The sequence below is a fragment of the Anguilla anguilla genome, chromosome 6 (genome assembly GCF_013347855.1).
Source record: "Anguilla anguilla isolate fAngAng1 chromosome 6, fAngAng1.pri, whole genome shotgun sequence".
NCBI lineage: Eukaryota > Metazoa > Chordata > Actinopteri > Anguilliformes > Anguillidae > Anguilla > Anguilla anguilla.
The window spans coordinates 5,167,920-5,194,408 of NC_049206.1; the positions used below are offsets into that span (position 1 = coordinate 5,167,920).

The 26,489-nt window shown below is 45.0% G+C and overlaps 3 protein-coding genes and 1 long non-coding RNA gene across 6 annotated transcripts in view; 3 read left to right on the forward strand and 1 right to left on the reverse strand.

Annotated features, from left to right (window-relative positions):
• The window catches only part of LOC118229597 (BOLA class I histocompatibility antigen, alpha chain BL3-7-like), a 59,045-nt gene extending 51,579 nt beyond the window's left edge, over positions 1–7,466 (forward strand). The window contains exons 4-6 of one of the 2 annotated variants that reach the window (XM_035421697.1): positions 4,760–5,038; positions 5,201–5,340; positions 5,697–7,466. In XM_035421697.1, the coding sequence (XP_035277588.1) occupies positions 4,760–5,038; positions 5,201–5,340; positions 5,697–5,765 (488 nt within the window). In that variant the 3' untranslated portion in view covers positions 5,766–7,466. The remainder of the gene's footprint in view (positions 1–4,759; positions 5,039–5,200; positions 5,341–5,696) is intronic. The other variant, XM_035421698.1, reaches the window with a different exon arrangement.
• Positions 1–26,489, reverse strand: part of LOC118229610 — a 71,823-nt gene that overhangs the window by 38,313 nt on the left and 7,021 nt on the right. The window lies entirely within an intron of this gene.
• Positions 1–26,489, forward strand: part of LOC118229583 (major histocompatibility complex class I-related gene protein-like) — an 81,023-nt gene that overhangs the window by 27,672 nt on the left and 26,862 nt on the right. The window lies entirely within an intron of this gene.
• LOC118229605 (schwannomin-interacting protein 1-like) lies at positions 9,237–26,131 on the forward strand. 2 transcript variants are annotated; one of them, XM_035421716.1, is made up of 3 exons: positions 9,237–9,706; positions 12,105–12,689; positions 25,983–26,131. In XM_035421716.1, exons 1-3 carry the CDS (start codon positions 9,701–9,703, stop codon positions 25,998–26,000), a joined length of 609 nt encoding a protein of 202 aa, XP_035277607.1. In that variant the 5' UTR covers positions 9,237–9,700; the 3' UTR covers positions 26,001–26,131. The 2 variants fall into 2 exon arrangements, with proteins under 2 accessions (XP_035277607.1, XP_035277606.1); XM_035421715.1 differs by lacking the exon at positions 9,237–9,706 and adding an exon at positions 10,704–10,840.

Consider the following 26,489-nt stretch of genomic DNA (forward strand, 5'->3'; position numbering starts at 1 on the left):
GGCTGGAGGGAACAGGCTTCACACGGGAGACATGGAATGTGGGATGTAGACGAAGGGAGCGGGGGAGCCGGAGGCGGGCTGCAGAGCGGTTGATGACTTCTGCGATGGGGAGCGGGCCGATGAACTGGGAAGCCAGCTTCCGGGACTCCACCCTAAGCGGCGGGACACGGGTGGAGAGCCACACCTTCTGGCCAGGGCGGTACCGAGGGGCAGGAACACGGCGCCGGTCCGCCTGTCGCTGGTACCTGGAAGCCGTGCGAAGGAAGGTGGAGCCTGCTTTCCTCCGGGTCCGATGACAGCGCCGAACGAACTCCTGGGCTGAGGGTACACTGACCTCCTTCTCCTGGTCAGGGAAGAGTGGGGGTTGGTATCCGTGTGCACACTGGAAAGGGGACAGGCCGGTAGCAGAGCAGGGGAGTGTATTATGAGCATATTCGACCCAGACTAACTGCCGACTCCAGGTGGTTGGGTTGGGTGAGACGAGGCAACGCAGGGTGGTCTCCAGGTCCTGGTTGACCCGCTCAGACTGGCCGTTGGTCTGGGGGTGGAATCCGGATGAGAGACTGACTGTGGCACCGAGGAGCGAACAGAAGGCCCTCCAGAACTGGGAGGTGAACTGAGGGCCTCGATCTGAGACAATGTCAGTGGGGGGACCATGGGGACGGAACACACGTTGGACCATGAGCTGGGCTGTTTCCCTGGCTGACGGCAGTTTGGGCAGGGGAATGAAATGAGCGGATTTAGAAAACCAGTCGACAACAGTGAGGATGGTGGTGTTACCATCAGAGGGGGGCAGGCCAGTGAGTAAGTCTACTAGACGTGCACTGCACCAAGCCTGTCACGAGCTGCGTAGTTTTTAAAGAAAACAACGCTTAAAATTCCAAAGGTTTTCCCTTTGATATTCGAGGATGACTGCTAGCCACACTGGCTAAATCTGACAGTCTCAGTGAATTAATTAATAAGTTGTATGAATAGATAATAAATACAGATACATAAGCTATCGTAAGTTAAGAAAATATTACGACAAGGATGACGACAGGTAGGTACAAACAACACACACGTTTTACAAATTTAAGCATGAAATAATTAAATAACAACGCAATATGACGCATAACAAAGCAGATATCACAAGCATATATCCTACCTGCCTACCTGGAAGCCAAACTCAACAAGGTAGAAAGCGTATACCTACCCGACACAGTGCGCCAAACAATGTCCGAAAACAACAAAATTCCATAAATACTAAACATTTTACAACCCAACCTCAAAAACTATATCCACTCTGGTCTATTTGTTGCCAATAGCCTTTGTGAAATCTGTCTTTCATGCTGTTTCAGCGAATCAAGCAGTAATAAGGAGACCAGTGGTTGTCAGAGAGCAAACTTTCTGACCACGTGCGTTTTGTGTTTATCCGATTACAGAGACGGAGGGCAGTGAGTCATAAACCTACTCTGAAAATCGGGGCGGGGAAAACGGGGTAGGCTATGACTCAGGAAGAACAGATGACAGGATTGCATGACAGCCAGCCCTCCTGTAACCAGTCTAGTAGTTCACACTCTCGCTGTAACAGCGTGGTGTAAAGATTTCACAAGGCTATTCATTGATAACTAATAACTAATGGACCAGGATGGATATAGTTTTTTTTTAAGTTGTTTTGTAAAATGTTTCGCATTTATAGCTTTTTACTGTTTTCGGACATTGCTTGGCGCACGGTGTCAGGTACGTATTGACGCTTTCATCTTTGCCTTTCGAAATAAGTAAAATTTCGACTATTTTATTTTTATTTTTCTTAGTTAAAACACAATGTGTATTGGTTTGGCATTCGTTACATTTAATTCGTTTTTGAGATTGTTTGATCTACTATGTCAGGTACGAATCGACGTTTACATCTGATCTATTTTAGTTTTGCTTTCAGTTTGGGTAGACTACAGTGGTGGTGGTAACTATGTAGCCTACATGTACTTCGTCACTGTAGGATATTGGCGACTTTGCACTTGTGCTGAGTATAAACAATATTAGCAGCTTTCACTTTCTACTCCACTACATCGATAAAAAAACGTATGTACTTTTTTACTCAAATAGTCTACATTTCTATTGACAATACACTAGTTACATTTCGTACGGTTGGTCGTCAGCCGGATTTTCTCGGTATTGGACCGAGGTGAAGTTGGTTTCAAGTTGGATATTCAACAGATATTCGGACACCCAGTCTCGCCGACCCTTTCCCGCTTTGTCCCGGGGTTTAGAGACACAATGCAACGGTCTTTACAACCTTGGATATTCAGACATTCAGACAGATATTCAGACTCCCAGTCTCGTATCGTTTTATATCCCCCACTGTTCCCTACTTTACATTACATTACATTACAGGCATTTAGCAGACGCTCTTATCCAGAGCGACTTACACAACTTTTTTTTTACATAGCACTTTACATTGTATCCATTTATACAGCTGGATATATACTGAAGCAATGCAGGTTAAGTACCTTGCTCAAGGGTACAACGGCAGTGTCCTTACCCGGGAATCGAACCTGCAACCTTTCGGTTACAAGCGCAGTTCCTTACCCACTGTGCCACACTCCGTCCTACTTTCCGCTTAGCCAATGCAAGTGGTTAGGGACCGTCAACAAATTACAGGTTACAAATTCTTTTAATTTCAATAGCTCCTAGACAAAAGGACCTAGAAATAGAGATTTTTTACTTCCCAAAATGGAAAGTGGAGCAAAGTTTTTACTATTTCATGTAATGTCATCAGTAATATCAAAACCTTAAAAATGTAAGTCTGTGTTTTAAAAAAAATAAATATTTTTTTTTGCAGTTGCCAGATAGGGTCAAAATGTTCTGTCCTGGATCAGGGATGATTTGGGTCGAACATCATATTTGGTACTTTGTGACATCTGTCTTTCCCTGTGTCTCTGTCTTTCAGTTCCTCACTCCCTTCTGGGTACCTACACTGCAGTGAATACTGATGAGTTCACTTGTGTCCTGTGGCATGATGGCGAAGCAGTCGACTCCTACAGTAGCAATGGCACGGACAGCGTGCCCCATAGAAATTGGATGCGTGAAGGAAGAGGCCGTTCTCTGTGGAAGTCTGTCAAACGCCGTAATATGGCACAATGGAACAGAGGCAGAACTGACATCTTAAAAAATTACACAGGAATTAACATGTCTGGTAAGGGAGCGCCAATACTAGCTTTTTGTAAATTATTATAAATTTAAAAAATCTGCCATACCTCTGGTTAAAATTCTAAGAGACCACCATGCAGTACATGGAGGTAACCACCCATAATACATTTTACTATGGTACTGGACTATGATTGCTGAACTGTGGTACTTGTGCCATGGTACAACTATGCTACATGTACCATTGTATTTTGACAGTATCACAACACATTGTAAAATAGTTGTACCATGGTATGCACTGTGGTACTATCATAGCATGTACCACTCTGCATGGTACATCCACTGTACTATGGTACATACCATTTTACTACCATATGTGTACCACAGAGCACTATGGTATATAAATGTTCAATGGTACATCCTGTGGAACTACCATAGTGTGTACCGTAGTATATATGGTACATTCATTTTCACCAGCACATACTATAGTGCACTATGGTAGATATTATAGTACTATTGTAGTGTACTATGGTACATCCATTGTACCATGGTACATAACTGTAGTTCTACAATAGCGTGCACCATAATGAACAATGATACATTCAGTCTTAGTGTACCATGGTATATCATGGTAAAATTTCTTATGGTCTCAGTGTTGTGTACATCCATGTGTTTCAGGTGCTGCTGTCCTGCAGGGGAGGTTTGGCTGTGAGATCGAGAGAAATCCTGACTCTGGTGTAAGACGTACGAGGACCTTTGCTCAGTACGGATGGAATGGAGAAGACTTCCTGTCCTTCAACCTCAGCAGGCTTCAGTGGGAGGCTTCAGCAGGATCTGCTGTCCCCATGAAGAGGAAGTGGAACAGGGACCAGGACATCACCATGGAAACTAATAACTACATAGAGCACACCTGTGTGATTCATCTGTTGGACAGTTTGTCTTTTGAAGCAGAGGAGAGCCAGGAGACAGGCTAGTACCATGGTCCCTTACAGAAATGGAACACACTGCATTATAGTGAAGTAGAATATATTATCACAATATCACAACATAATTTTACAATATTTGGAGATATATTCAAATTGAGGTCCTTAATGTTGGGATCAAATACATGTTGGGACAAAATCACATAGTGTCTTGTAAATATGTGACTTTTTTTTTTTTTGAAAATACAATACTCATTTCACAGAAGTTTATGTAATATACATGTGTACGTATATATGTGTGTATATATACAAACACGTATACATAGGAGATGCATCTTTTTAAACACATAGTGTTAGTGTTAAAAAGATGCATCTGCACATTTAAAAAAAAATGTTTGGTAACAAAATCAGTGAGCAAAAAGAAACCCAGGAGTACACCTGAAAATGAGTTTAAATGTGTTTTAGATTTAATCTTCCAAATGTTTGTTTTTTCTTGCTTTTTTTAAAGAAAGGATGGTACCTCACTTAAATTGTGACCTTTTCCATTTCAATGCAAGCTGCCTGAGCATTCAAATGTAGCCCTGCTAACGTGTTCACATACTCACATCAAAGTACACTAGTACTACATAGAATATAATTACTCCAAAATACACAAGAAAGAGGATTTTCCTTGTGCACAAAAAACTTGCCTTTTCTCTTTTTCCCCATTTCAGCTGAGCCCACGGCTGCAGTATTTGCAAAGAGATCCTGGGACCCTGGGAAGGTTATTCTGACCTGCCTATTTACAGGATTTCACTGCAGAGACACGACGGTGGAGGTTTATCGGGATGATGACATCATCACTGAAGAAGACGGCCTTTTGTCCTCTGGGATCAGACCAAATGGGGATGGGACCTGCCAGCTGAGAAAGAGTTTGGACATCTCTAACAGCACTGAGGCATCATATAGCTATGAAGTCCAGTTCGGAAGTCTTAAACGACTGGTCAAATGGGGTAAAACTGCTCACTGTGACCCGTTTCCATTAATGCTGACTTGCAGAACCAGATCAAATTATTTGTGCCGTGTGAACAGAATTGTGACCCCTATAAAAGAGTGTGGCATGAACCGCCAGTGTGGCTCTCAAACTATAATATTGCTGCTTTTTGCCTTTGCAGATGGGACGATATGGGAACGGGCTGCACCTAGACAAGACTATGATTACTACTGGTTTTTTATGACACTTGTGTTGGCCATTGGTTTAGTACCTTTGTTTTTTGTTTTTATGCGGCTACTGAGAGACAGGTGGCGCAGACAGGTGAGAAACCGGAGAAATTCACCATGGAATTAAGTCCCTGTAGGAGCACTCCTAGCATCTTATATTGTCTCTTACATTGAGGGGTACCTTGGAAAAATTGTGTACATTTATATCAGTCCGAATTGCCATAAAAATGACCATAAATTATATGTGCAGTAAGAGGAGAGAAGGCTGATGGGAATTCATCTTTGTTGATTCTTCCATTTATTTACTGACCAAAAAGAAAAGTGCGATAGAGAAGCATTCCATTTGCAGAGATACGGCTGGTGCTAAGCCAGTGAGTTTTGTGTGAAGGGCAAGCATGATGCCCACTTGCTGATTTCTGAAGGGTTACGTTCACTTTCTTTCCCTTGTAGCCAAACCAGCGCACAGAGGACTTGGCTTTATCAGTTATTGAACGTGTCGATGGAGCTCAGGTGGAATGAAACCCAGCTCAGTGGATTCATCGTCTTGATGCCACAAGATAATGACCTTCGTGAAGTGCAATTAGGTACTACTGGACTGCAGCGACACCATAAAGAGACCGTGCAGCTGGAAGGCCAATCAACATCAATGAGAAGAAGGACAGACCTACTGGAGGCCCCTCTGGCATCTGGGGGGCACAGCCTTGTGACCCTTTTTATGGAGACCAAAACAGGCCCGTCCCAACATGGTTGGGAACAGGACACCCCTGGCCTTCACTTTCCCTCCACCTTCCCAAACTGCCCTGGCTGTCTCCATTTAGCACTGAAGATCTCAGGACTGGAAGGCAGGATCTGTACACTATGCTGTATCAGAGGCAGGAGAGTAAGTGGCGCTCTGACTTGCTGGTTGTAGTGGCTTCCCAGGTTGTAGAAATTAGCGCCCTCTCCTGGCGCAGCTTTAACACTGCAAGAGAGCCGATACCATCAAAAGCCCCTTCAGATCCATGCCAGAACAGACACTTAAGACACTGGCCTGTTCCATACTGTCTGTTTTAAAAGTTAAGCTATTTCTGAAATGCATTATTTGTTGTAAAGTTGAATGTATTCACAAAATGTATTATTTGTTTTATTAAAATGTTTGATTAGTTGGGTATCTCTAAACACAGCTAATCTGGACCAAGGTTTTATTTATTTATTTATTTATTTATTATCCTTTATTTAACCAGGAAGGTCCCATTGAGATACAATATCTCTTCTGCCAGGGAGTCCTGGTGAATTTTATTACCAGACCAAAGACATTTAAGACACGTTAAAGTATTTCTATAAATGTCAAAAGTAAAGCCAGAAGATATTTGCTGATGATTGGTTGTATTTGTATTTGTATAATTTTTATTTAAGTTTTACAATTTGTTTCTCTGTCTTTGTGTATAGATGGGATCCTTATCATTTTCATAACTGACAAATGTTCAAAATATATAAGTACTCTCCTCTAATATAAGTGTTGGCAATAAACTTGTTTTCCTTTATGCAACCAAATCCAAATCCTAATACCAGTGACACTGGTATTGTGTTGGAAATGCATGGTGTCTGAACACTTGAATGTTAAATCTGTGCACTTGCCAACCAGTATACATTTTCTCATTTTTTGCGAAAAACTTTAGAATAGTTTAGTACCTCTGACACTTCATATAATACATGTCAGTTTGCATGTATCTAAATTCCAGCCAGCCAGTTTTGTTTAACAGTAGAACATGCTATTCCCTGGGTGCCCAGCAGATGGCGAGCATGTCCTCCATTTTGAGTGGTAATTCCATAGAAATCCTTTGGGCGGTACAAATCCTGGCTGTGCTCAATCAACGGATTTCACCGCTGCTTGATCATGTGATCAAATTACTGATTGTGACCCTGTACACACGGGGCTTTTTCAAAACGTTCTGAGTGCATTCTAGAATGTGTTGGCAGTACAACAGTCGTAGCCTGTGCGTATGCACACACCAATTGGAACCGTTCGCTAGCCGCACAAGTTTTGGAGCAGACTGTCTGTCAGGCTGTCTGTCAGAAATCGCCTTGCTGTCAATGAGCTCCGAAGACACGTCAGCCTTCAAAAGCTGTTCTTGATGTTAGTGAAAAAGGGTTTCCTCGCCACCCCAACTCTGTTCAACGTTTACCATTACTGTTTACCCATTGTTTCTCAAAGAATAAATAAAGGACAATTTCATGCAATTCTCTGTTTCTGCTACTGAATGAATATTCATTACTGCAGCCAGACGACCCGTAGAATGTGACATGCTAACCCTAGAACCCACAGGCAGCGTGTTTTCCAGGCAGCGTGTTTTCCCTTTTCCTGGGACAGAGAGAGAGCGCGTAAAAATGCGAATGTATTATGAACTAAGCCACTGATGAAAAATTCACCGCTGCTATTTATAAGTTCTGAGTGAAGCACAGGATCCCCTCCACAGGCCCTGCTCGTGATTAATGACTGTGTGTTCAGAGAGCGACTGCACCTGTACCGAAAGAAGAAACACCAGAAAGATCCCATACATTTAAAGGAAGGAGAGATAAAAATAAAGGAGGTGTGAAAGAGGAGGGATGGAGGGGTGATGGAGGGGTTGATGGAGGGGTGATGGAGGGGTGATGGAGGGGTGATGTAGGGGTTGATGGAGGGATGATAAGGGCAGACACGGTGGCATAGTGGTTAGCACTGTCGCCTCCTAGCAAGAAGGTTGTGGGCTTGAATCTTGGCTTGGGGCCTTTCTGTGCGGAGTTTGCATGTTCTCCCCGTGTTCGCGTGGGTTTACTCCGGGTACTCCGGTCTCCTCCCACACTCAAAGACATGCATGTTACGTGCGCTCCTGCAGGAGCCCTTGACCAAGACACTGGCCTCAGAACTGGAGTTGGTCCCCGGGCGCAGCACAAGAGAGACAGCTGCCCACTGCTCCTAAGTAACTAGGATGGGTCAAATTACCCCACTGGGTTCAATAAAGTATATCTGAATCTTAATGATGTAGGGATTGATGTAGAGGTTGATGGAGTGGTGATGGAGGGGCAATGGAGGGATGATGAAAAAGTGATGGAGTGGTAGTGGAATGATGGAGGGGTGTTATTCCCTGAGGCAGAGAGCTGAGACAAGGGGTCAGAGATAGCACAGTTCCAAACCCCCCCCACCCCCCCGCCGTCCATGAACATCCTCCATCCACCCCTGGAGACCTTGTCTAGATCCGACTGCGCTACAGCGATTGGGCATCATGGGTTTCCTGTTCAGCTGCATTAACTGACAGGAAGACGGCGGAAGTGTGTTTGCTACTCGCCCTTTCCAAGGAAATCTGCATTCGGCCCATAAATCAGTGCAGAGGCTCCAGAGGACAATGGGACAATGAGGATGGAGGGAAATGCGGCTTTTAGCACTGAAATGTGTGAGTGTGCGTGCGTACACGTGTGTGGGGAGGATTTTTGTGTGTGTGTATGTGCGTGTGTGTGCGTGTGTGTGCGTGCGTGCGTGCGTGCGTGCGTGGGGAGGGGGGTGGTGTGTGTCTGTGTGTGCTTGGGGGGAGGATTGTGTCTGTGTGTACATGCATGCATGTGTGTGTGTGTGTATGAATGTGTCCTTTGCATGTGGATGTGGGTGTGTGAATTTGTGTATGTGTGAGTGTGTGTGCGCCTGTGAGTGTGTATATGTTTGCATCTTTGTGTGAATGTGTGTGGGCATATCTGTGTCTTTGCATTTGTATTTGAGTGTGTATTTGTGCTAGCATTGGTGCTCCCGTGCACACTTTTGTGTATCTGTTTCTGTGAATATATGTGTACATTTTTCAGTGTGTATTCATGGGACTACACACTCTCAGTAATCGCTAAAGCAATAATAATAATAATAATAATAATAATAAGTTATTTTTTCTTGTGCTCTCCCTCATTCTGAGACCAATGAGTTCAGAGGCAATAGGCTTTTTTCTTTTCTTCGAGGGCGAGACTGGCGCGTGCATACTAGTGGGGGCACGCCGCTTTCTGCGCGAGGGTCGAATCCTCGGTGCGTGTGCGCACACAAAAAGGAAGTCAGCCGATCTGTGACTGAACGCTTGCAAGGACGATTCCAAACAAACAGAAATCGACTGCCAACGAGTGGCTGTGTGGTAGGGCTCGTTTTGATATCAGACGTCGTGTACGCGGATATATTGACACTAGGTCGGAATTCCTTTTGTTTTTTTATTCTGTGTTTGGTATCACCGTGCGTACCACGGGTGCAATGAAAAACGGCAATTATACACATCCACTATGCACATCCTTCAGCCTTTCTTCTCAATGACGGGGCAGCATCTGTTCGTCGATCCAATCAGCTCTCCAATTTATTTCTTTTCTTTTTAAAAATTAGCAGACTAGCTGCATTTATTTATTTTATTTTATCGCGCTAGCATCGAGCGGGAGGAGGAAATGTCTTAATTAGCGCGAGCCTGCCTGAAGAGATGAGTGTAAGTATAATGTTCACGTCGCGTGATATTTTCACATTTCACAGACATTCTTATTATTTTGTGCAGTGAATCTGCTTTGTGCAGTATTTCTAGAAGACCCACCAGTAGCCTGCTTAATGCTAAAATTGGCTTGAGATTTGACTTTCTGCTATGCTTGAGGGACAGCTAATGGTCTTATTTTCAGCATTAGACAAATGTTAAATATTATGATGATTACTATTGTTAATGGCAAGAAAAACAACAACAGCAATAAAATAACAAGAATAACAACATCAACAACAACAATAGTAATACAATAAATAATAATAATAATAACAACAACAACAAAAACAACAAAAAATGTTATTGTCAGCAAGGCTGTTGTGTTGATGGTATTGGGTTTCATGCCGGACTTTTTTTTTGGACCGCTACGTCATTTCGGGATGCATAGAATGACTTTGCAATATATGCTGACGAAGTGCGCTCCACTCAAACCTGCCCCACTTCATAAGATAATACTTTTTTTTTTTTGCACCAGTTCATTTTTTTACAGAAATGATAAATGCTGCATATTTCGCAGGGGGAATTTAAAATCCTGAGGGGATTCTAAGGACACAGAGGGTGCTAGTTCCAAGGCGTTATTGGTCATTGATTAAAAAAAACAAAAACAAAGCTTCTGATGACCAAAACATTCTCTTTGTGTCATATCATATACCACAAGCAATGTGTGTGCAGTCTGGGACACAGAACGTTAAGTCCTGAACAAACTACTGCGAACTAATTTGAGTCCTACCTACCTCGAACAGAATCCTGGAATATTAATATAAACAAGAATGCGGACACACGCCTAGACGACTGGTGCGGGCACACAAAAAAATCACAAACAATTCGCACGCATTCTCAAGGAGTTGTTGCCCTTTTAAGAGTCAAGCAAACGTCATGCAGGCGATTCAAAACGGATTTCCAAGGCTTTTCCCTTTTGGGTGTAGTCTGTCTGCAGCTGTGTGCGGAGGTATGATTACTTTGACAATGTCCTGTTTATTATAGTTTTTATATTAAACGATCAAGTAATGGTCACATTACTTCATACAAAACAAATAAACGGCTTCAGTTCCAGAAGCACCAGAAGGAACGCTGCTTATAATGAGTATTTCGGTAAGATATAACAGCACGAGCCTCGGGAAAGTAGCGGTATCAGGAAAAAGTGTCAAATGCAGCAGGCGCCTGCGCAGCAACTTCGTCTGATGTGTTAAAAGTAATAGGCTATTTGACGACTATACTCATTATTTTGGTTCCTTTTGCATAGACAGTGTTTCACAGAGTGGGACGCGTTGATGGATTCTGCGTAATATTTCCTTCTTTTTTTGCACGAGTCACATGTCGCGAGCTTATGTATTTTCACCGCCAAAGGATCACATTTCGAGAACAGAAAAAAGCTCACTAAAACCTTTAATAATGCCTACCATCTCACTGAAAATGGCAAATACAGTTCAACAACCTGGCACACAAACAAGCCTCCCTTGCTTTGGCGCCGCAGTCTCTACGTGGAGAACGCGGCAGCGGTTCCGACTTCCTGCCAGTAGTGCCCCCAGCTGTGGAGCTGAGCTGGGATAAGGCCTGTCACGGAATAACTGGGAAAAAGCAGCGGCGATGCGCTCCTCATTTCTCAGCGGGTTGGGAAAATGTAGGCCACGCCAGTGGTACTGTAATGGTGACAGAAGCGTGTACTGATTCCAGCCGCAAATTCCTGCTAACATTTTGTATTCAGGGAGTCGCTGTTCTGGTTGTATTGAAAATAATACGTTCTCGCCCGCGCGCACACACGAATACCGCTTCAATTTTATCAGATATCTGTACTTTTATTTTGTCAGCCACTGTAGAGCATCTGCAATTCAAATCAAATCAAATCAATTTAATTTGTACAGCGCCTTTTACAGAGAACTGTCACAAAGACGCTTCACAGAGTAGCAGAAAAAGGGCAAAATGAATAGTTTCAAAGTAACTGTATCAAGAGAAGTATGTACACAGCGATCGACGGGAGACAGCTGCCTCACAATCTGATGTGATCACGTGGTGCAGTAATTGGCTCAGACCTTTGACCTCTCAGTTACATTACATTACATTCATTTGGCAGACGTTTTTATCCAAAGCGACGTACAAACAAGTGCATTTCATGGTCGTAGACAACTGCTAAACACGGGTTCAGTAAGGTACAATACTTATTTTGTACAGCTATTTCTAGCCGAGAACAGTGAACACTATTCTGGCCTAACATCTGCAAAGCCAACTGGGCAGAAGAATAAGCTACAGTATTAGGACAAATACAAATTACCAAGAGGTGTCGGGATGGGGTCAGTGTCACATGTGACTCAACATCCATGTCTGGTGTTCCACCCTCTCCTCCTCGTCCATCCCGCAGGACTACCGCGAAGATGGGATGGACTGTGGCAGCGACTCCTCGAGCCGGTCCTGCTCCGAGACCAGCTCCAGCATGGCGACGCCGTCCTCTCCCAGAATGCACCTGGCGGCCCTGGAAGACTGCGAGGACGACGAGGACTACCAGGACTACAAGAGGAAGCTGATGGAGGACTGGGGGGGCAGGTACGGGCTCCACGACGACCGCCGTGGCGACGGCGACGGGGGCGGGGCCGGGGAGCCGGTGAACAGCCGCAGCCTGGCGGAGGAGTTCCGGGATGTTCCGTGCCTCCCTCCCGCGGTCGGCGTGCCACCGGCCACCGCCGCCGCCGCCGTGCCGGACGAGCTGAAGCAGAACGGGAACATCGTCGTCCTGGCGGCCCATCACCCCTTCTCCCCCAGAGCCGGCCAGCGCGGGGCGGGGGCGGGGGCGGGGGCGGGGGCGGGGGCGAGTCCAGGCTGTGCCCCCCTCCCCCACGCGCCCCCCATTGACTGGGCCGCCTTGGAGAAGCACCTGACCGAGCTGCCGTCGCGGGCCTGGGACGGACGCGGCCAGAACCAGAACCCGAGGAGAACCAGCTCCACCTCGGTGAGCCTGTCCTCCGCATGGTTACGTCTTCAGCGTTAAGTCAGCTGACGGTGGGGGGGGGTACGCGTGACCCCTGTTTGGCTCGTTTAAACTCGGACTGAGCTGAACGAACACTGTGCGCTCTGTCTCTGTTTGCCTGAAGGCTATAGGATGGGTGTGCAGATAGGTTCAAATGCTGTGCTTCAGTGCTGGTCCCTGGGGATTCAATGTCCTTTGCAGTGGTGCATTATGGGAGTGAACTTTTAGTGGAGGGAGGCTGTGAAGCTTGTAAAGGCCATTATGATGATGTCAGTGTGCACATATGACTTGTGCTGTCTCTGTTGTTGTGCGAGGAGGATTATGCCATACTGTAATCTCACTGTGGTTTGTTAGGTGGTCTTTTGGTTTTTTCTCCAATATTCAGACATAAATTGGAGAAACAGAGCACTGCTGGCTCATGGGTAATGGCATACTACTGGCTCATGGGTAATGGAGCACTGCTGGGTCATGGGTAATGAAGTACTGCTGGCTAATGGGTAATGGAGTACTGCTGGCTCATGGGTAATGGTTTACTACTGGCTCATGGGTAATGGAGCGCTGCTGGGTCATGGGTAATGGGCACTGCTGGGTCATGGGTAATGAAGTACTGCTGGCTAATGGGTAATGGAGTACTGCTGGCTCATGGGTAATGGAGTACTACTGGCTGATGAGTAGTGGAGCACTGCTGACTGATGAGTAATGGTGCACTGCTGGCTGATGGGCAATGGAGTTGGAGTACTGTTAGCTCATGGGTAATGTAGTCCTGCTTGCTCATGGATAATGGAGCAAGAACATGAGCAGCCATTGCAGTTCTGACTCCAGAGTTCGCTGGTCTAGCTGACCTAAACTCAACCCTGCTAAGGTTAGTGTGATTGGGCCGTCGGGAACTTAGACCTTGTTTAAATTGGGAGGAGGGGGGTCAGAGGGACTGCTGACGCTGTTGAACACAAAAGCTTTGCCCAGTATTGATTTGGCGCGCCCTCTGGCCTAGTTAACGGCAAGGGAGACATTGGAACACTGGCTGTGCATTGTTTTCTAAAATCTGTGCGTTGTTTTGCTATATTGTGCCAAAAATGAACATGTATTATTGAAAATATCACCTTTAAAAAATTAAACAGGCAAAGACTTGGCTCTGAATGACCTAGATTTTAAGAACATAGGGACCCCCAGTGGAACGTTATACTCTCAAACATGAGGTTGTCGATTTTTTGTGTGTCCAGCAGGTGGCATTGTTGTAATATTTGCTGCAGGGCTGCCCAACCCCGTTCCTGGAGTCCTACCATCCTGTGTATTTTCATTTCGCCCATAATTTGATTCTACTAGCGAGCAGATCAAGGAGATCTCTAGCTGTTGAATGAGGAGTGGCTTTGTTAGGGTTGGAGTGAAAAGCTACAGGACGGTTGATCTCCAGGAACAGGGCCGGTCGCGGCCATGGTTCACAGGATACTGCTCTTCCGAAGTTCAGAAGTGGGGAAAATGCACTGCCTTTGAAAGTGACCTGCAATTCTGACGTGAAACGGAAGTGTAGCTCCACGTGAGCGGTTCGTTCCATTTAATATGTTGCAGAAAAAAGGTTTGATTTGTCTGCTGAACTGCTCCACCCCGGTGGGTCTGTTGCCGTGGTAGGGTGACGCTCTGCGGTCTGTAGCTACGCCAGCGGGGGTCAGGGGTCAGGGGTCAGGGGTCAGGGGTCAGGCTGGCCGTGGGGAACACAGGTGTGATCCGTGGAGCGGGTCTGTCGAACGGCCAGGGCTCTTCCCCCCCCCCCCCCCCCAAGGCCTCCCGGCCGCATGCCACGGAATGTCTGACCTTCAGAGATCCGGAACGCTGAAGCCGAAGGCGTTCCGTGACTGGACGGGGGGAGCGGAATCTTAGGAACGAGCCGGCGGCCTTTCCTAGCAACGTCAGGGTGCCGGGACTGGGATAGTCCGCGGCTGGCGGGGCCGTCCTGTGGACGACTTGTTAAACTGAAGTCCTGGCGACCCTCTTTAAGGGGTATGAGGGGTTTTAAGGGATATGTTTAAGGGGTATGAGTGGCTTTAAGGGATATGTTTAAGGGGTATGAGGTGCTTTAAGGGGAATGAGGGGTTTTAAAGGGTATGAGGGGCTTTAAGGGGTATGAGGGGTTTTAAGGGATATGTTTAAGGGGTATGAGGGGTTTTAAGGGATATGTTTAAGGGGTATGAGGGGCTTTAAGGGGTATGAGGGGTTTTAAGGGATATGAGGGGCTTTAAGGGGTATGAGGGGTTTTAAGGGATATGAGGTGCTTTAAGGGGTATGAGGGGTTTTAAGGGATATGTTTAATGGGTATGAGGGGTTTTAAGGTATATGAGGTGATTTAAGGGGTATGAGGGGTTTTAAGGGATATGTTTAAGGGGTATGAGGTGCTTTAAGGGGTATGTTTAAGGGGTTTGGTTCCTCCCTCCCCCTAAAGGAAGAGGCCGCAGAAAGGGCGAATATTGATTAACGGGCCAGGAGCTGATAGGTGGGTATTGATCAGCGGAGAGTCATGTGACGACACAGAACTGGTATTCTGTGGGCTCCAGTGGCTCAGGGGCTTCGGGGCAGTCTGGGGAAATGGGATCTTCCTCCTTAATATGAGTGAGAATCACAGAGGTTCAAAGAGTGAAAAACCAGGACGGTAATTGTAGCATAGATACTGCCTCACTGGCTATCACGAGAGATAGATTTATATTACTTGACTTTGATACACAGACTTTTTTTAAGCTTGCAAGGAGCTGATTTCTAAAATTTGAATGTAGCTGAGGTACGGGGCACATGCACTGTGTGAACAGCAGGGGGCGCTGCTGGTGAAAGTTAGTGGAGCAATCTTCCTCCTGGGTATTTTTATTGATTTATTTATAAGGCTAAAAAGCAACTATGTGAACAAAAAGGTGCAGTTAACAGAGCCCGACTCTGTTCATTTAAAACCATTTTTTAGGTTAAAATGAAAGCAAGAAAAGAAATAAGAGAGGAAGAAAATTAAAGGTAGAGATGGGCAGGCCATCAGCAAAATGGGGGAGTATGTCTGTGTATGTACGTGTTTGTGTGGGTGTGTGTGCTTGTGTGTGTGTGTGTGTGTGTGCTTGTGTGTGTGTGTGTGTGTGTGTGTGTGTGTGTGTGTGTGTGTGTGTGTGTGTGTGAGAGTGTGTATGTGTGTCTGTATGCGCACGTGTGTGTGGGTGTGTGACGGTATGTGTGTGTATGTACATGTTTGTGTGTGTGTGTGTGCTTGTGTGTGTGTGTGTGTGTGTTTCTGTGTGTATGTGTGTGTGTGTGCACGTGTGTGTGGGTGTGTGACAGTATGTGTGTGTATGTACGTGTTTGTGTGTGTGTGTGTGTGTGTGCTTGTGTGTGTGCTTGTGTGTGTGTGTGTTTGTGAGCGTGTGTGTGTGTTTCTGTATGTACGTGTTTGTGTGTGTGTGTGTGCTTGTGTGTGTGTGTGTGTGTGTGTGTTTCTGTGTGTATGTGTGTGTGTATGTCAGGGGAGGAGGGTGATAGTAATAATTCTTGTCTGGGTGAAGAGTGTGCAGGTAGCAGGTTCCAGACTGAGGAGGGGGGGCCGTGTGAAGGTTGACTACGGAATTGTGCACCTGGGGAAATAAATGGTCTAATTTCCTTCCCTGAGAAGGAAGAGGAGAGAAGATCCGCTTTCAGCTGGCCCACGGCTAGCCTCGCCCAGACCGACCGAGGTCGCCAAGATGGCGGCGGTGCTAACCAGCGCAGTGCAGCGATGCAGCTAAGGACCGTAGCAGATAAACAGAGGGGTAGCGTCTCACAGTTCACGGACGGTCGGTCTCTGTTTTAAAAGGGCGCTGTGACGGCAGCCATTTTGCCCGGGAGTGGTGGGACGTGGGTTCCGGCGGCTGCCTGAATTATTCAGGTTTTGTTTTACCCAGAGGAGCGGCGGCACTCGGGCTGTTTGAGGTCCTGATGTAAAATGGATGACTGGTCACGCAGCGGCGGCGTGTGCGGCAGCAGGATGCCCCCCGCCCCCAACCTAACCCCCCCCCCACCCCCCCAACTGCACCCCCACCCCCCCCCCCCTCCAGAAAAAGGCTGAATTCTCTGGCTCGGTGGAGCAGTTGGTCAGGGAACGCGGCACCAAGGTGACACTGGGGCCCAAACCTGTTTCTAACGTAGGAAGCGTGTGTGTGCACCTCACCTCCCTGCCTGAGCGATTTGACTGGCAGGTGCACGACCTGTCAGTCTCGCTGGTTGCCTAGGCGATGCGGTCGAGGCTGGCCGCCGCCCTGTCGCTGCCCAGCGGCGCTGCTCTGTTCTCCGTGGAAACCGTCCGTCTCCGCTGGTCTCAAACAGGAGGAGGTGGTGATTAATGAAAGTGTGCGTGCTAATGGGCTAAGTCTAATTAGCCAGCTGCCGAATCTAGCATTTACCATCCAGGATGTATGTGTGTGTGTGTGCGTGTTTGTGTATGCGTGTATGATCTGTGTGAATGTTCGTGTGTGCGTGTATGAGTGTGCTTGTGTGTGTGTACGTGTGTGTGTGTGTGTGTGCGTGCGTGTGTGTGTGTACATGTTTGTGTGTGTGTGTCTACGTGCGTGTGTGCACGTGTTTGTGTGTGTGTGTATGAGTGTGCTTGTGTGTACGTGTGCGTACGTGTGCGTACATGTTTGTGTGTGTGTGTGTGTGTGTGTCTACGTGTATGTGTGTGTGTGTGTACATGTTTGTGTGTGTGTGTGTGTGCGTGTTTGTGTGTGTGTGTGCGTGTGTGTGTGTGTGTGCGTGCTTGCTGATGCTCTGTCTCTCTGGTAATGTTGATCTCCAGTACGTGTGTGAATTTGCCGTGAGACAGACCGGCTTTTATTCTGGCAGCTGCAGTGTTATAATCCCCTGAAAACATGAAACAGAACCGATTACAGCGGACTGGCATCCAGCTTCTACAGCAGAAACAGAGCCTCAGATGTGAGAACACAATGCGGAGGAAATAAGCAACCAGCCAGTAGGGCACACACACACACACGCACACACATGTACACACACACACACACACGCACACACACACACACACACACACGCACACACACAGGCACACACACACACGCACACACATAGGCATACACACACACACGCACAGACACACACACGCACACACGCACACACACATTGACTGTTAGGTGCGGACACTTCTGAAAGGATTAGGATTTAGAGAAGCACGAGCGCATCCCGGCTTGGGATTTCCGGCCGGGGTTAGCCGTGTAGAAAGACCTTTAAAAGGTTTAAAATAGGGAAAGCGCCAGTTCGACGATTAGGTGGAGCTGAGTTTGGTCCATACGGAGTTGCCGTAGCTGTCTCAGATTCAGGAAACGGGCGGTAAACGAGTGGGAAGATCGGCTGCTAGTGTTTGTTATTTCTTTTAGCTGGTTAGCTGCAAATCAACGTCAACGTTAATGCGGAGTCGACGGGCAACAGTTTAAAATAAAACTTGTCTCTGGAAGGGTGCATTGTGCTACGCTGGTTTTGTTTTTGTTTGTTTGTTTTTGTTTTTTTTTTGACTTAGTTTGGCTTTATTTTGAGTGATTAAACGATATTGACTTTGTTTTGCGGACGTTGGGACGTGGTAGCAATAGGTTTGGGTGTCGGGGGGAGTTTTTGTAGGAATATCGACCGACGGCCTGCATAGGTCCGGAACGGTATTCCTGCACTGCTCCTCCTTACAATCCCTGACAGGATGGCGGGGAGGGAGACGGATGGTGACAGCATGGAGGAAGGTGAGAGGGGGGCGAGTGAGTGGCAGGTGGTGAGAGGGAATAGAGGCATGAAGGAAAGTATAAGTAAAAGAGAGAGAAAAGAGGACGGAGCTAGCCCAGGTGGAACGGATAGTGAGGGGAGCGAGAGGGAGGAGGAGGACCCGAAGGCACGGGTGATAAATATAGTGGTGAGATTTGAGGGAGAGGGGTGAGTAAAGAAAGTCGATCCGTTGAAGCTAACTAAAACTATTAGAGGACAAATTGGAGAAGTGAAGTATGCAAGAGTTTTGGGAGATGGAAACTTGCTTATAGGATGCAACAATGAAGGACAGATGGAGAAGGCAAATAAAATGAGTAGTGTTGGAAAAGCTAAAGTAGTAAGAGTGGGGGAGCAGAGGGGTGGTGGGTGCAAGGGGGTAATTTCTGGATTACCTCTTGTAGTTAGCATGAAGCAACTGGTAGAGAACTTGAGGGTGCGTAATAGGTTAGTTAAAAGTGCTAAAAGAATGAGAAGGGGGGTGGAGAAAGAAGAGACTGAGACAGTTTTGATTGAGTTTGAAACAAAGGTTCTCCCAAAGGAATTATACTTTGGATTTGTGAGATACAGAGTTGGAGAGTTCATACCTAAGCCAATGAGGTGTTTTAACTGCCAGGAATTTGGGCATGTGGCTAAGGTGTGCAAAGGGAAGAGAAGGTGTGCTAGATGTGGTGGGGAACATGAGTATGGGAAGTGTGGAGAGGGAGTGAGACCAAAATGTTGTAACTGTGGAGGGAATCATAGTGTGGTTTATTGGGGTTGTGAAGTGTTGAGAAGAGAGGTGGAGGTGCAGGAGATAAGGAGGAAGGAAAAAGTCTCATTTGCTGAGGCAGTTAAGATGGCAGGACAGGAAAAACAGAATAAGGAGGGAGGATGTAGCAAAGAACAAGCGGTAGCAAAAGAAAAGCAAGATAAGAAGAGTGCATGGATAGAGAAGAAGAAAGTGGTGACTTTCATAGCAGGAGTGATAAATGCAACAGCTGAGATAAAATCTAAAACAGAAAGGATTCAGGTTATTGTCAAAGCAGCAGTACACCACTTGGATATGATAGGTTTAAAATGGGAAGAAGTAAGTGATGAACTCGGTGTACAGTCAAGTCAAGAAACGGCATGTGTGGGTTGATTGTACTAATAATTTTAATTCTTCAGTGGAATGCGAGAAGCCTGGTTGCTAATGGGCAAGATTTCAAGCAGTTTGTAGCCAGTAGGAGAGAAAAACCAGACATTGTGTGTATTCAAGAGTCCTGGTTAAAGTCTAACTTGGATTTTGTTTTATATGGTTATGTGGCAGTGAGGCGAGAGAGGACAGAGGGGGGAGGAGGAGGATGTGTCACTTTTGTAAAGCAAGGCGTCCCTTACAGAGTAGTAGGTATAGGTAATGAGCAAGAGTATGTGGTAGTAAAAGTGTGGGCAGAAAGGAAAGAGTTAGTGATTATGAATTACTATAATCCATGCAAAAGGCTAGAGTTAAGCAAGCTTGAGGAGATAGAAGGGCAGAATGGTAGTAGCACGGTTTGGTGTGGTGATTTTAATGGACATAACACATTATGGGGGAATGACAGAACAGATGCTAATGGTCAGGTGATAGAAGAGTTGTTAGATTAAAAGAACTTAGTATGTTTAAATGATGGCAGTAGTACAATAATAGATGTTAATTTAGGGAGAGAGGCTGTGCTTGATCTTACACTTGTGTCAAACAACATAGCAGCACTGTGTGAATGGACAGTGTACCAAGAAGGTACTATAGGGAGTGATCATTACCCAGTCTGGTGTAAGATAAATATTGCTGTCTAATTGACCACAGGTGGGAATTGGATCCTTGGGAAAGCTGATTGGGAGAAATTTCTGGAAGGAAGTGATAGATATTTAAGTCAGGTTAATGATAGAATGGACATAGTCACTTGACAGCAAAATAAAACAAGGCATAATGACAGTTGCATTCGAATCCATTCCTAAAAGTAAAGGTAGTATGAAGAAGAAAGTGGTACCATGGTGGGATGATAAGTGTAAGGAAGCAGTGAGAAATAGAAATAAGGCGTTTAAACTAGTCAAAAGAACTCATAATTTTCAACATATGATTCAGTACAAGCAGGCCCAGGCAGTAGTAAGGAGGATAATAAGACAGACAAAAAGGACCCATTGGAGAAAGTACTGTGGTACAATTGGAAACACAACTCAGGTGGGAGAAGTATGGGGGACGATAAAAAAGATGGGAATGGGACAGGAGGGAGTGGAGTTATCTGGCTCTGACCGATGGAGATGAGACTGCAGTAACAAATAAGGAAAAGGCAGAGTTATTGGCAAATACGTTTGTTAGGGTACATAGCTCCAATAATTTATCAGTAGAAGGAAGAAGAGGAAAAGAGAAAACAAAGTCTGAAAATATGGAGGCTTTATGCAGAAAGAATAGTAATGATGAAGGACAGAATGTACCTTTCATGGGAGAATTAAAAAGGGCACTAGATAAAACAGGAAAAACAGCACCGGGTAAAGATGAGATATGTTATAGCATGTTAAAACATCTGAGTGTAGGAAGTCTGGGGAAATTGTTTTCACTGTATAATAAAGTGTGGGAAGAGGGGAGAATGACAAGGAGCTGGAAGGAGGCGATAATTATTCCAATAAGGAAACCTGGAAAAGATGCCAGCAGGCCTGGAAACTATAGACCAATTGCCTTGACATCTCACATTTGTAAGTTAATGGAACGTATGATAAATGGGAGGTTAATGTATTTTTTGGAAAAGGATGTATGGTGGCGTCGTATCAAAGTGGATTCAGGAGAGGAAGGAATACTATGGATCCAATGTTGTTCTGGAAAATGAAATAAGGAAAGCGCAGGTAAATAAAGAGACAGTGGCTGCAGTGTTTTTTGATGTTGAGAAAGCGTATGATATGCTATGGAGAGAGGGACTTCTAATCAAACTGCACGTAATGGGAGTCGGAGGGAAAATGTTTAATTGGGTTACGGACTTTTTAGATGGAAGGACTATTCAGGTGAAGATAGGGTCAGAGTTATCAACCCAATATGTTGTGGAAAACGGGACACCTCAGGGAAGTGTAGTAAGTCCAACTTTATTTTCCATCATGATAAATGACACATTTATGAATATCCCTATGGATATGGGGAAGTCATTGTTTGCAGATGACGGACGGGGCTTTGTGGAAAAGAGGGAGAAATGTTGGACACATAGTGAAGAAAGTGCAAGATGGAATTAATCAAGTTGAAAAGTGGGGAACAAAGTGGGGAGTTAAATTTTCAGTTGAAAAAACAAAATCTATGCTCTTTACAAGAAAGAAACTCAGGGAATGCAATTTGAAATTGTATGGAAATAATTTAGAGAAAGTTGTGAGTTTTCGTTTTTTTGGGAGTATATTTTGATATGAGGTTAACATGGAGGGAGCATACTAGATAGGTTGTTAGTAGATGTAAAAAAGTGATAAATGTCATGAGGTGTCTTGCAGGATTGGAGTGGGGAGCTGATATAGCATCTCTGAAATATATTTATGTAGCCTTAATTAGATCAAGATTAGACTATGGAAGTATCGTATATGGATCAGCAGCAAAATCTGTGCTGGCGGACCTAGATGTTATACAAGCTCGGGCTTTACGAGTGTGTTTAGGAGCAGTTAAAACCCAGTGTGTGCACTCCAAGTGGAAGCAGGTGAAATGCCACTGTGGTTGCATCGGAAACAGCTGGTAGCTAACTACTGGGTTAATCTAAGGGGGCATGGAGATAGTCATCCAACAAAAAGGGTACTGCAGACAAGCTGGGAGAAGGAGAGGATGGAAAAATCAAGTTTTGGATGGGCAGGAGATCAGGTGGCAAGAGATATGGGAGTATATGATAAAGAATTTGGCGAAACTGTGGTGTGGCCTGTTAGACCTGTCTGGGAGTTAGAAAGTGTGGGGGTAGATCTGGAATTACTTAAGATTAAGCACAGTAATAAGAATGCTGACTTAGTTAGTGAATATTATAACTATAGGGACTGTAAGTATAAAGGCAGTGTTCAGATTTTTACAGATGGATCAAAGAATCCGCAGACAGATGCGATAGGGGCTGCAGTTGCTGTGCCTAGTTACCAAGTGGGAATTAGCAAGAGAACATCGGATTGTTTAAGTGTGTATGCTGTTGAATTGTTTGCCATATTGATGGCATTAGAATGGGCTGAATGGGGTAGGGTTAACAAAATAGTAATATACATGCCAGCCAGATCCCTCCGTTCTGCTACCTCAGGACGCCTAGCACCTCCCCCTCTTCGCACCTGCACGTCCAGAACACGTCTCCTGTCTGTTCTGGCCCCACGATGGTGGAATGACCTCCCCGTGGAGGTCAGAACAGCTGAGACACTGACCCATTTCAAACGACGACTGAAGACTCACCTCTTCAGGCTGCACCTCTCCCCATCCCTCCCTACCCCCCTGTAAATGACTGTAAGCTTAGGGTTGTAACTAGGCAGCTGTTTCGTAGGTGACTTAGGTGCATTAACTGTCTTAACTACTGCTTGTATTTTTTCCATAGACTGCGTTGTTGCGGTTTTCGTTGTTAGTGTTAATCAGTTTAACCTTCAGGGTCAAAGTTGAACTTATGCGGTTGTTCCCTGCACTTGGACCGGTACTTCTCTCTAGGGTTTTCGTCATACTTGTTCCTGGTTATGGTTATACACTTTGTTGTACGTCGCTCTGGATAAGAGCGTCTGCCAAATGCCTGTAATGTAATAATGTAATGTGGTGATTCTGTGTCGGCCATTGCAAGTATTAAGACAGGTACAGCCAGAAATCACCAGGATCTACTGTATGAAATCTTGTTTGCCAATTCAAGAGTGGTTAGGCAAGGGAAAAATGTTACACTGATGTGGGTCCCAGCACATTCAGATATCCCGGGAAACAAGAGAGCAGATATGTTGGCAGAAGAAGCAGTCAAAAAGGGAAGTGTTGAAATCAATATCAAGTTATCAAAATCAGAGGGAAAGGGCATTGTGTGGGGAAATATCAATAAAGAATGGCAGCAGCACTGGGATCAGGAGAGAAGGGGGAGACATTTACATCTGATACAAAATAGAGTAGGCAGTGTAAGAAAGAAGGGAGGAAACAGAAGAGAGGAGGTTGTAATATCAAGATTAAAAATAGGACACAGCAATTTACGCAGCACACTTCATGTTATAGGTAAACATCCAACCTTTGTGAAATCTGTCAGGTACCAGAAACTGTAGAACACGTTATCATTAACTGCAATAAATATAGGTCAGAAAGGAAGGATATAATGGAGGAGATGGGAAGATTGGGGATAACAGGAGCAGGAATGAGGAATGTACTGGAGTGTGGTGCTAGTGGGCAGGGGAGGAGATGTTTTATTAACTACCTTCGGGGAACGGGAGTGTTAATGAAAGTGTGACAGTCAGTAAGCTGTAGGAGTTGACTTACTCCGAGAGAGGGCAGTAATGCAACTTTCAAGGATGCAAGCTGCCGGTAAACAACACCGAAGAAGAAGAACACCTGTCTAGCTGGTTATTTCCGCGTTGTACATTGCGCACGCTCGTCGCTCAGGTGCCGAAAATCTCGAGCGTCAGTACGGCAGTGTCAGTCAGGTCTCCCTGAGATGAGGGTGGAGGAGTTTCAAAGTTCTGTTGTAAAATGTTTACCATTGGTAGCATTTTATTACTTTCGGGCATTATTTGGGGCACTGAGACAGGTAAGTGACGGTAGAAAATGGTGCACATTTTAACAGCTAAATGCACTGAATTTGAAATGAGAATTATAAGGCTATATCACTAGAACATTGCCCGAGACATGGAGCGTATCATAGAGAGTTCATGGGGCTTGGGGCGTAGGCCTACTCATATGGCAGGCCTTTTTAAGATATCTACGTAGAAGTTACGATTATCTTGAGACCACTGATCTTGTTTTGGATATGTCTTCAATTATCATCCCGAGTAGTCGGACTACATTTTATAGATATCTTCAATTATCATTTTGACTACTCAAAATGCAGTTGGATATATAAAAAACTGGCTTCTTTTAAGAATTTCGTCGTTCAACTACAACTAGCACTAGCTAGCGATTCTTTGGTAACGTTCTTTGACACTATTCACACCATAGACTTTCTAAGTCTTAAATCGACTTTGCTATAACTCTATGACCCACAAAAACAACGTTAACTAACTTTAACAGTACCCATACAAATGACATTAACGCACTGCCATGTTTAAAATCTTAAATGAGCAAATTTACAAGCAAGCTAGCTCAGAGGTGATCTAACGTTTGCCGTTAGATTGATCAAAATTACGTTTACGTCACCAAACATCGAATCAATACTATTTTGTAGCGTTCCCCTGTGTACCAATTCGAAAAAGAATTTATTTGCCCTTTCACAGCTTTCCCACAGATGTACTCCAAAATAAGAAAAAAACTTGCTAGGTAGCATGACTCATAATGTTGCAAACTAACATAAACTAACTCATTACGATAGCTAGACAGTTAGCTACTGCTTTGTGAGTAAGATTACACTCGATATTAAACTTTTCTCCTCACATTTGGGTCTAAATGATTGTTATGTTATGATTAGCAAATTACGTTTTAGTAAATAATTTGTTATGCCGAAGTGAAATATCTCTTTAATCGGCTAACTTGCTGTGGTTAGCAAGCTAGCTATTTGGCTTTCTGGCGAACCAGAGCTAACGTTATACTTTCCTTCATAACCGAATATAAACTTCTCAAAAAAGAATTTATAGCCCTTGTCTAGTTTAGACCGCTTAACGTTCACTGGCAATGCTTCGACAATGCGGATAACATCGGACATAGTGAACTTTGGCAGAGCTATTAGGGACTGTGAGAACTCGTCGCTGTTTAGGCAAACAAAGTATCCCTACATCCGGTTTTGGTGGCCATCTTGTGAAATAGGCCTATTCGTTAGTGTGTTCCCAGCTGGGCTAAAAATCATTCCAGCGGGACACAAGTTTGTTATTTTCCTTTATTGTTTTTGACGCTACCCTGGGTGAAGATTTAACGCTCCGTTGGAGGTATACTATTCGGCCTTTTAGTTCTGTCCGAAGTTCAGCATTCTAAGCTGCCCCGTGCCTATTAACATTCAAAGTCACTGATTGGTTTGCAGTAAGTTTCCCTCCCCATTTCCCTTATCGTTTACCTGTTACGGTCGGACCGTAGACCAGGTCGTAACAGCATAGCCTATGTGACTGGGAAATTAACGTTGCATTTTCATTAGAATTTTGCCTGCAATATGCTTCCATATTTTATGACTATCCCGTTGCAACACATTACAAAAGTGACTATCCCAAATTTCATTCTTCCATAGTAGTGAGATTTTTACTTTCTGAAACGGAAAGCGGAGCAAAGTATTTTGTAATGTCATCAGTAATACCAAAACTTTGAAAAATGTAAGTCTGTTTTTTCTTTTTTTTTTTTTCCTTGAAGTTGCCAGATTGGGTCAATGTTCTGTCCTGGCTTAGGGACGATTTGGGTTGAACATCACATTTGGTACTTCTGTCTTTCCCTGTCTCTCTGTCTTCCAGTTAGTCACTCCCTTCTAGGTACCTACACTGCAGTGAATACTGATGAGTTCACTTGTGTCCTGTGGCTTGATGGCGAAGCAGTCGAATCCTACAGTGGCAATGGCATGGACAGCGTGCCCCGTAGAAATTGGATGCGGGAAGGACGAGGCCGTTCTCTGTGGAAGTCTGTCAAACGCCTTAATATGGAGCACTGGGACAGAGGCAGAATTGACATCTTAAAAATTTACACAGGGCTTAACACAACTGGTAAGGGTGTGCCTATGCTAGCTTTTTGTAAATTATTATTTTTTTAAAGTCTGCCATACCTCTGTTTAAAGAGACCACCATGCAGTACATGGAGGTAACCACCCATTATAAATGTTACTATGGTGCTGTGCTGTGGTACTTGTGCCATGGTGCAACTATGCTACATGTACCATTGTATTTTGACAGTATCACAACACATTGTACAATAATTGTACCATGGTATGTACTGTGGTATTATCATAGCATGTACCACTCTGCATG